The sequence below is a fragment of the Falco punctatus genome, assembly GCF_963210335.1.
Source record: "Falco punctatus genome assembly, chromosome: 8".
Lineage (NCBI taxonomy): Eukaryota > Metazoa > Chordata > Aves > Falconiformes > Falconidae > Falco > Falco punctatus.
Window position 1 is genome coordinate 24,697,341 of NC_137588.1, and position 11,286 is coordinate 24,708,626.

General features: G+C 41.9%; 1 protein-coding gene across 2 annotated transcripts in view; it reads right to left on the minus strand.

The window, feature by feature from the left end:
* Nucleotides 1-6,709, minus strand: part of TANK (TRAF family member associated NFKB activator) — a 29,866-nt gene extending 23,157 nt beyond the window's left edge. The window contains exons 1-3 of one of the 2 annotated variants that reach the window (XM_080399123.1): nucleotides 6,555-6,709; nucleotides 5,850-5,977; nucleotides 1,771-1,917 (exon numbers count right to left, since the gene is read on the minus strand). In XM_080399123.1, the coding sequence (XP_080255249.1) occupies nucleotides 1,771-1,869 (99 nt within the window). In that variant the 5' untranslated portion in view covers nucleotides 1,870-1,917; nucleotides 5,850-5,977; nucleotides 6,555-6,709. The remainder of the gene's footprint in view (nucleotides 1-1,770; nucleotides 1,918-5,849; nucleotides 5,978-6,554) is intronic. The other variant, XM_080399124.1, reaches the window with a different exon arrangement.
* Nucleotides 6,710-11,286: the final 4,577 nt, after the last annotated feature.

Below are 11,286 nucleotides of genomic sequence, written 5' to 3' on the forward strand. Positions count from 1 at the left end.
GTAACTTAAGTAGTAAACTGTTAACAACAGAATGGTGGACAATCCAACAGTGTGTGAAGGCCACACAATGAACAGAAGAAGCTACCAGAGTAAAGCATTGTACAAAGATAATTAAAAACCCAGGAGTTTGGTGCAAAAAACCTGAATAACACCACAAACAAAAACCACCCAACTAATTATAGTATCAACTCTTCTTGAAAAAATACTTTTGTTCTCTTTTGAAGTCATGAAATCCAACTACTGGAAGTTTGATTAGGACAAAGAACTGAACTGGTAGTAATCCTTTATAAAAGGCTTTTGATTTTAATTTCTGAACCAGAGGCAATGTAGAGAAATCTTGCAAGCATTTAATTCAGTTAACACTAATGATTTCAAACACTTCTCTGGTTTTTCTTCCACAGACTTTAGAAGGGCTATCTGACCTTGTACTTGATGTCTTGTTTCTTGGGCAGAGGTTTCTTTCATGTACTGTTAGATGACTCAGGAGTATTAACTTGACGGGCTTTCCTTCAAATAATTAATTGCTCATCCTAAGAGAAAAAATTTAAGCGAATCCCAAACATTCTAAAATGTGTTACCTTTTGTTAAGTCAGCTGCAATTTCAGCACAAAATGTGCTGACATGCTACTGGCGCTTGCTAAGTACAGGAAATGCTACACGTGCACCAGCACTGCTGCAACAGACTATGAATGGAGACAGACTGCACAGTGGATGATTGCACCCATGACTGACTTGATACCTCTTCCATAGCACCTTAGCTAGTTTATTTTGCCACACAAGGGGATGGCAAGATTGTGCCCACATATCAGAATATTCTCTAGTAGACCTTTCACTGCTTCCGATTCTACTGCTGCGCCCATAACTTGACACCGAGTATGGTTCATCTGCCTCTGAACAAACTCCTAGCCTACCAGTTCTATGGAAGTATCAGAAAGTACTGTAGAATCAAAAACATTCAAGCCTTCCTATACCAGAGGTCCGTTCCATTGCTGTGCAGAATATGCACAATAAAATTAGTATGACAAAGCCCAAAACTGATAGCTTTGCAATATGCTGGCATACATGATGGGAAGTTCTAGAAGAGTTTTGTCTGATGTATTCTACAACAGACTAAGTAAAAATTCAAAGGTGCTCCTTACTGCTCAGAATGCCTCCAGAATCTTTCTGTTACTTCATAATTAAAGAATTGTACAGATGATTATTTTTTAAAAATCAATACTTATTCTAATAATTTCAAGGTAACTTTGCTGTAAGATTTTCAACATAGAAACTCTGTTGTCCTTGCACAGTGCTTAAGATATTAGAGTCTTTAACCTTTACATCAAGTAAACTAGTAATTCATATGGCATATCTTCCTATTAACACAAAAATTACTTAATTGAAGCCACTTACATTAATAATTTAAGAAGTAATTTTTCAATAAAGCAAATTAAATTTCAAGAAGTACTTGAAAAAGTACTTAAATGTAGGTGAATTTTATATACATCTTTGCTGTTTACATTAAAAGACTTCTTTAATCCTCCAAAACAGACAACACTTTTCTCACCTTTAAAACTACAAAGAAATTGAAGGTTGAAAACCTGAAAGCCACCTACTACATTCCTAATGAGTTACTCTGTAATGTACTGGCCTGGTTTCATAATGGCCATTTCCAACTTTAACAGATGCACTAAAGTGCGCACAGCTAAAGTGAAACTGAAATCTACACTGTACCACAACCCTCCACCTAAAGGATGGCTTTAAAGATACAGTTCAGAACCCAACACATACTTTTTGCTGTAGTTCTTTCACAGCATGGTCCCTATCCATGCACGCTTGTCGATAGGCTTCATAAGCTTTGTTAAGCTGCTCTCCAATGTTTTTGTCCATAATTCCCAATGTTGTTTCATCACTGAAAAGATGGTCAAGTTAACAGACCTGAAAAGTAATCAGAAGGAAAAGGAGAGAATGCTAAGAAACAGAAGTACGTAACAAAAACATATATAACATGACTTGTATTGATATCAAATACAAGTAAAAGGTACAGTTATGTTTGAGCATTAACTCACACAATAGTTTGAACTATAGTTCTGCTCACCTCAATATTTAATTTTATGTCCAGGGACAGGTTTAAACAAAAGCCAAATAAAAGCAGGTTAAGTCCAAATCAAATTCTGGATATGCAGAATGTGTAAAAGTTCGTGTAATTACAGAGCTTGAGGACTGAGACTTAAAATTGGTGCAGATCACCAGTTACCTGATTTTATGACATTTCCAACAGTTTAATCGTTACTGAATTGTGAAATAACAGGTAACATTAGCAAACAAACCAAAAGAAAACAGAGCTTTCAGCATTAAGCAATAAAGAGATAAAAGATCAGTAATATAAGGTCACATAAACCTATCCTATTCTATGCCATATTTGAAAATGGCAACATAAGCAACACTACAAGGTAAATCAAAACATTTTTATCTAAAAAATCAGTAATATCAGCTAGGAAGAATTAGCAAGACTCAGACCTTTTCACACAATACTATCAAATTTTTACAATCTGTGAACACTTTCAGTGACAATTCCTGAAACTACAGCTCATGAACTTTGACACGCAAGACTACAACACTGTTAAATGTCACAGACTTCAATTTCAACACAGAGCGAACTTTGCAAACACAGGTCCTTTGCTTCTATAGTAATATATTACATGAATTTTAAGACTAAAATTTATTGTAATGTGAGCACAGTAGAGGACAGGTCAGTGAAGTCTCAAAAACCCCCGAACCCCAACGTACTAGCATTAAGGAAAAAAAAAAAAGTATCAGTAATTCACATCTCTCCTGATGGTTACTTCACAGTACACAGTACGGACAGCCACTATCATCTCTCACTATCTTTTGGGATTACGCATAAACCACAGATACTATTAAGGATAGTGGTGCAGTCAGAAGAGGACAAGCCAAGCAAGAAGGCTAGGAGGATAACTTTTCTTGAACTCTGGTCAAAATTCTAAGGATTGCACCTTGAAGCTTTTATTCATGTTTTCTTGCTCTTAAATATCTTCCATATCATAGAGCTTGAATACAGAAACATGGTTTGACTTTCGTAGAAGGTGCAACAGACTACCTATGGATGTTGCACCTCTTTTGTCCTGCAAATTTTGTTTTAATGATATGTGCATTGACTTTCGTAGAAGGTGCAACAGACTACAGTATGGATGTTGCACCTCTTTTGTCCTGCAAATTTTGTTTTAATGATATGTGCATATTGCAAAAGCAATTGTATCTCAACTTCGGGATGGCTGTACTTTAACGGTGGCAAAGTGAATTCTTCAACAGCTTGGAATCATTTAGAGATCCTTTGATGTAACAAGTATTACTGAAATCCAAGTTTAGAAGTTTTGTGTAAAACACCTACACTGTTTCATTGGAAAGGTGTTTCTATTTTGTTTTGTTTGTTTTCCTAAACACCAGTTCAGTGGTTTATAATCTCAGGTCCATGCATACGGTCTCAAAGCACTGTTAGTAACACAGGCTACTTAATTCACCCCCTTCCTCCCCCAAAGAGTAACCTTCCACTAAGTGGAATATTCATTCTAATACCTGGGCCACATCTTTAAACAAATGGGTAGGCTTTTCTTTCAGTTTCAAATGAAGGACCGTTTTATGTAGTTCAAGGAATAAAATCAGCTGACTGCAGGAGCTCCTATTAAACTGCACAAGAGTATTGCTATGGCTGAAAGTAATTGAAAGTGTGCTCTCACATTCTTTATAAACCTGCAGAGTTTGCACCTACTTTGATTTTGTACTTTTAATTCTCCAGAGACACTTGCAACAATATACCTAGTAAATGGCAATGTCCTGTAAATATAAAAGGTTAACTTCAAAAAATGAGTGCAGTGGGATTTAAAAGCGGATGCTCAGCTTCTAATAGAGGGAATGGGGTTCAGCTCCATATGACTCACATTTCATAGCAAATGAAGGCATTAATTTCATTCACTCAAATTCAAATCTCATTTTGAAAAACAGTATTTAAAATTTGTACCCAGCTTCCAGCCTTTTACTTACTGATTGATTGAGACTGGGAGTATTAACAAAGAGTTCTGCTTTTATCTGGACTGCCAGTACCAAAAATAATTGATCCAACAAGCAGAACTGTAGCACTGTACCTGATTTTCTACTTGGTAGGGAAAAATAAGTTGAATGGTAACTAATTTGCTGGTAGGTCCCTAAAGTCCAGATTCCATGTAACAAGAAATGGGCAATAAAAGTCATTACTAGTGACACTTTAAGATGGAACTGCAACTAGAAGAGTTGGTTGTATATTCCCCCATATCCTAGACACTAATTTCTTCTTCTACCTCACCCTTCCCCTTCTTCCAGTGCAACCAGCCTTACTGTAAACTGTATGAGTAAACAAATCCAGCTTAAAACTAAATGCTAAAGGTATTTTTGCTGCATTACTTTTAATGCAGATCAGCTTCACAGACCACTTCAAATGGCATAACACAGGGAAGCCAGCACTGGAGCAGAAACCATCAGCAAAAGGCGGAGAGAACTCCTGTGTTCCATGGCAGCGTTGGCCTTGGAATTGTAACATGGAGTCGGGTTATGTAACGGTGACGCAAGTCGGCACTGCCACGGAAAAGGATGCTCCTGCCTCCCCCCATCTCTGGCCATATATTTTTTCCACGTACTTGTACTGGTATTAGCATTTGTATGCTACACAGTTGAGTATGCCAAAGTAGCTCCCTACTTCCTCAAAAAAGCAACAAACCCCCTAAAAAAACCAACCCCCAAATTAAAACTGGAGCTAGCTCCCTGCGAGGCTGCTGGAGCCCTACTACCAACACAAGGAGGCAGTGGGAACATGAGACTAGCCGTGGGCAGGACTGCAGCAGTCTAGATTTAGATTGGATTAAACTACTCTGTAGTCACACCCCGAACTGCCTGCTGCTGGAATAAATAACTCTTCTTATGTTATCTCATATCCAGAACTCCTTGTAGTTAGAAAAACTGGCTTCTTTTCCTGCTTCTCCTCCATAGGCATCAATATTTATCAGGGAATTTGACAACTGTTCCTTGTCATTTACTCTCCTCCTTATATCCAGTTAGGAGGAAAAAAGCCAATCCCTTAACAACTCCAAAATAAAAACCCCAACCCCCGAAACAAATATGCCCACTATTTTAATCAGGCTTAGCTATGCTGCATCCCATACAGCAGCTGGAACATATTCAGCCCAAGTATGACAACCCTGATCTTTAGCAAACTGACACTCTAGATATTCTTCAGATCCTAAAGACTTTCAAAATTATTAACAACAATATGTAGTCAGAACATATGCAGCAATAAAACCTGCTGCGTTTATGCTAACAGGGACAGAAATAGAGAAAGAGATTAGCTCCACAGTTTGTCTGATGGGGGTGTGTGGGGTGTGTGTCCTGCAAATGTGAGTACCTGTGAGCGCTGTGTTGCCAGAGCTCAGGCAATGAGAACTAGAATTTCATCTTTGAGTAAACACTTGGAACAGTGGAAAACAACTGGGTATAGCAAATGTTAAGACAAACTTTTTAGTAAATAAACTCAATGAAACCTGCAGATGCTCTTAAAATACTTGCTTCAAATGAGAAACATTTTGCTGATGGGGGGGGGGAAGCAGCAGTAATACCCATTTCTGAGTCAAGTGCCAAAAAAGCCCCAACATAAAGATGAGCAACATACTGCTTCATACATCCTGAAATCCCAGCTCCACAGATCACTACAGAGGCACGTTTTCAGCTTTCATAGTGCCTCAGAAACACCTTAAATTTTGAAAAAAACAAGGTTTTAGCTAATCATGTGTATACACACATTCATTCATACTACACATGCCTACCTCTCACAGGTTCACATAACACAGATGCCATCCAGAAGCAAGCACTTCTCTACATTCTACTTTCAAAACAGTTTCTTCAGTGGAAATATTTTGTAAATTACATTGCCATCATCTCGGGAACTGGAAACCTGTTGAGGTAATCTTTTCTGAGACTGAGCGCTCACTGCACTTGTGTGGGTTTGTGTTTTGTTCTTTTTTGTCTAACGGACAAAATTCCTGCTTTGCCCGGCTGCGGGAAGAGCCGGAAACCCAGCAGGAGCCCGACGGCAGAGCAGGGCCGCTCGGGGCGCAGCTAGCCCCCACGCTCCGGCACCGGGAGGGGATTACCGGGATTACCGGCCAGCGGGGTTCCACGCCCCCCCCCCCCCGCCCCCACGGGTCCCCTCCTCCCGCTCCGCCGCTGGCCGCCGGCGATCGCCACCCGCGAGCGAGCTCCCCCCGCGGCCCGCCCGCAGCGGCGGGGGTGCGTCACCGCCCGGCCCTTCCGCGGGCACCGGGCGCGCCCCCTGCCCCGCTCCCGCAGCAGGGCCAGCGGCGCCGGGAGGGGGGCCGGCGTCCCCGGAGCGGATGGCGGAAGCGCGGCAGGGCCGAGGGCAGGGGCGGGCGGGGAGCCCACCGCCAGGCGCCAGGGCCGGCACCCAGCCCCCGGGCCCGGCGCCCGCCGCGCAGGGGAGGGGAGCGGGGTTCAAAGCGGCTCAGACTTACGAGCGCCTCACGCAGCCCGCGGCCGCTCCCGGCACAGGGCGCTCGCTGCTGCCTGAGCGCCGCAACCCAGGAACCAGAACCGACTTCCTGCGGCGCCTCTCCCCGCCCCGTGACGGGGCGCCGTGCCGCCGGCCGGGCCGGGCCGGGGCGGGGCGGGGGCAGCGCCGGGCCGGCTGCCGGGCACGGTGGCTGCCCCGCCGCACGGAGCTGGCCGCCCCGGCGCCGGGCGGGTCTTTTCGGCGCTCTCCGTCCGCCTGGCGATGCCTGGTCTGCCTGGCCGCGGGCGGGCACCCCTCAAGCGGGGTCCCTGCGGCTGGTGGCTTCCGCGGGTCCCTTCCTGTCAGTGTTTCCGTGATTCGGCGTGATTTGTAAATACCAGGACTTGTATGTGTAACGTAATTATACTTTTCACGGCCAGACATTCTGTCTAAAGGGTCTCTTACTTCTGTAGGTTACCAAGGTGGCAATTTCCCCCCCCACGCTTAATTCGTGCAGGCAATGAATTTTATGGGTAAGAAAATAATGGAAACGCAGTTTTAGTTTAGCTGCTGCTACAAGCCCTTGTCTCTTTAGGTGACACGTACAAGTACGGCTGTTTTCCTGAGGGTGTGTAGGAGGGTGGGAGAAAACAAGGTGTTCCTGACATCCATGCACGGCACAGCCACAGAGCTAGCAGCAGAGTAGCGTTACAGGTGTTGAACCAGCCTCGGCCGTCTCCGTGAACACAGCCAGGCTGCGGTGGTCCTTCTGCTAGAGCAGAACCTTTCCCTTTGCACGCTCACAGATCCGAACCTGCATTTCTGCTACAGCTGCCTTACCTACCCTGGGTGTGTGCGCTCGGCAGCCCAGCACTGAGATCCAACTTAGCCACAGGAAGAGTAGCCAGGTGTTGTTCTTTGTACTCTTTTGAATTTACCTTTCCTGCTAAGTCTGGAATCTGTTGTGGCCTGTACTAAGACTAAAGAAACTTACAGGTGGGTAGTGTAACGAGCCAATTAACATCCTGCCTGGTTAGCCACTTTAAAGAACTTCAGGTGAGGTTCTAATGAACTACTAAGGTTCAGAGAGGGTTTGCTCTGTTAACACTCTTCCAAGAAAGGGGAGTTCAATTTCCTCTTTCAGAGACAGAGTACTTGAGAAATCTAAGTTAAGGTTTCACTCAACCAGGCCTTTACCCCCCCCCCCCCCCAAACAAGCAAACAAAAAACCCCCAGAAGGCAAAAAGAGGCTATTTTTTTTATTTTCTACTTTTTTAATTTTTATTCAGTATTGCCAGTAGTTCTGCATTTAAAATGGTAATGGTTATCTCGGTAATAAAAATAAAACCTGCAATTCTTAAATTCAGATTAATGTATGTAAAAATAAATTAACTGATGCTATATTTGAGAAAGGATACTATGCAGAAAAGTACAAATAGGTGTTATTGTATTAACTAAGATTATGGCTACCTGGATTTGAATACAGCTGTAACATATAGACCGTTGTCGTGGTTTAGCCCCAGCCAACAAGTGGGTACCGCACAGCCACTCACTCGCCCCCTGCCCCCAACTCCACAGTGGGATGAGGAGGAGAATCAGAAAAAGGTAAACCCTGTGCACTGTCATAAGAACAACTGAATAATTAAGACAAAGTGAAATACACTACTACTGCTACTACTACTAGTTTTAATGAAAAGGGAGGTAACAATACGAGAAAGAGAAGTAACACTTAAAAACCCCAACTAACAAACAAAAAGCCAAGTGGTGCACAATTGCTTACCACCCACTGACTGATGCCCAGCCAGTTCCCCAGCAGCGATCTACCATGCCCCTGCTGCCAGCTCCCACAGTTTATATACTGAGCATGAAGTCAGACGATACGAAATAGCACTTTGGCCAGTTTGGCTCAGCCGTCCTGGCTGTGTCGCCTCCCAAATTCTCGTGCCCCTTCAGCCTTCTTACTGGCAGGCATGAGAAGCTGAAAAGTCCTTGACTTAGTATAAACACTACTTAGCAACAACTAGAACATCACTGTATCAACATTATTCTCATGCTAAATCCAAAACACAGCACTGTACTAGCTACTAGGAAGAAAATTAACTCCATCCCAGCCAAAACCAGGACAACCACCTCTGAAACACTATCATTACATGTTAGTTGTTATGTGAAACAGAAGTTTGTTTATTAAATTCTAGAAATATACGTAATGTAAATGTGCTGTGAAGGTCTCAAACCCACAAAGCAAAACTGACAACCACCTACAAACTTAACTTTTCAGATCACATGTGTTTTTCTCTTAGTACTTTAACCAGTAATATTCTTTCACAATAAAGCACAAGACCAGCTGGTCTTCCCTCTAGTGTTTTTTCTTTACTACATTTCTTCCCCCAAAACAATAAGATGTATGTTACAAGTTTTACAGCAATGTATCTTGACATTCTTAGAGACTTCTAACCCTTCGAATAAATTGTTAAATAGAAGAAAATAAAAATACCTGTAAAAATAACATAAAACCTGTATTGCGTAGCTAGCTTGATCTCTAACTTTGGTCTTTTAGAGTTGTTTCTGCTTTACAGTCAAATGTTTTTTGCCCTTTCTTCCTCATCTTGCTTTCTTTTTCTGTTTTGCTGCTTCCTCCTCTTCAGTCTCTGTATTTCCTTCCCTACAGCTATTCCAGTAACGACTTTCTGTATTTCCATCCCACATCAATATTTCATATTTTCATGTAATTGTTAGGGCAGAATTGCTTTCCTGTATGTAGTCTTCACAAGATAACTGGGAAGAACAAATGTGTATCAGTATAGTTAAAAATGAATTAAGATTTTAGGAATCTACTAATCTTAAAAACAGTTGCAAACCACTTATATAGAATTTGGAAGCGGTGGCGAAGAGGTTCTTGTCTGTATTATTTTATTTCACTTTGTCTTCAAACTCAGAGAGAGTCTTACTTTGACTAATTATACTTAGAAACATTTTTTTTGGGGTGAGGGGGGGAATTAGCAAGGTGATACTTTTTCAGAGTCAAAACTCAAAGGTTTGCTATGAGTGGATCAAGCAGTCTATTTAAATACCTCACATCATCTGTATGCAGTTTACTGTTTGGCATTACTTCCAAAACGGTATTTTAACAGGAATTTTACTTAGTCTTTGCTGATGTATCGACAGTGCACTCCTTGGTTAAACTGCGCTGAAGTCTTGAGGGGAACTGATTGCTCTTAACGTAGGCTCGTGGTGCAGCAGTTGCCCAAAGGCTATATTTCAGTAAAGGTTTCAATTTGATTCCTTTGTACAATTTTAAGCTTATAAATACAAATTGGCTTCTACCAGCTGTCAGAAAGAAGTTACAATGTTCCTTGCAACTTCTTCATGTAGCCGTTCGTTCAGACACTAGGTGGCTCACGTCAGATGGTTAAGCCTTTCCAGAACTTTAAACTGTGGTCGCAGGGGAATGCGTGGCGGGGTGCCGGGTGCTGAAAAAACCTGTGCTACTCCGTGGTGTTTCTCTGTTCTTTCAATTGTTTGTTGTTATTTTTTTTTTTTTTTAATAAAAAGCGTATTTTGCTTTTCACATGCCTTTCCTGGCCAGAAGAGGAGAATTGTGCATTAATTTAGACTGAATGTTGTCATTCCATAGTAAGAAGGAAGGTGAGGTTGAATCTTTTTATTTTTTTTCCAACAGCAAGAGTAGTTAGTTGATGAACCTGTGGAAACCTTAGTATATGCAAAACCAACAGGGTATGTATTTTGCCTAGAGGCTTTAACCGACAAAACCTGGGTTCCAGAAGCTAACTAGGGAATATGTAATCCAAGTGCAGAGATACAGACTTGGTGCACTATAAGCAACATAAAAGTAGTGTTAGTACAATTATAAACTTTGTAACTAATCTTGTACTTTTTCTCTATATATGAATGTCGAAGTTGATAAGTGTAATTTACTCATTGTCTTTACAAAGTGCAGAAACCAAAGGTTTGGGTTTTCTTTTCTCATCTCTTTAGTAACAGTATAGGCAATTTTTATGTTGCCTGGGAGGAGTGTCGACAGGATTATGAAATGTGGTTCTGTACTTTAGTACTGCTTATGACTAATATTAGGTGGGAACTTCCACTGAGAAATACCCAACCAAAGAACTTCCTTGATTGCAGCTGCAAGCACTCGTTCTCTGAAGCAAAGACTTCAGCAGAAACAGCCTGCAAACTGGCTTTGGATTCAGTGCAGCATTCTTTATTTCCGTAGGTGATGTCAGTGATTTCTGGAGGCTCACTACCCTGGGAAAAGGTTACCTGGCATGAAAAGGGAGCAGTGCATGAACAGGCAACACTGCATGCTTGGTAACAGTTAATATACATAGCAACTGTTGTGCCAAATGTAATACATACTTTTTAACCTGTTGTGAAGAAAAAGCCAGCGATGATAATGACACCAATAGAAACTAGCGACAGCTTTGTAAAACTAATGCTATTCATCTATATAGAGTAACCAGTGTTACAGATAGAGAGAACGCAACAAGAAGGAGGGTGAAATACTTCTGAGAGAACAGCCAATCCACTGATTCTTAGTTAAGCTCCAAAGGAACTTAATTGTGCAGACCCTTGAGCTCTGTTTAAGTTCCCCCTTCCCCTCCAAACCATTGTACAGTGAAACTGACTCTGTAGAACAACGTAGGGAAAACACTTACCTTGGAAATTTCATTTTCTCTAGTATCAGTGCCTTTTTGCCACAAGGACAAGTATTCAGGAGGTTTTGCACATAAGCA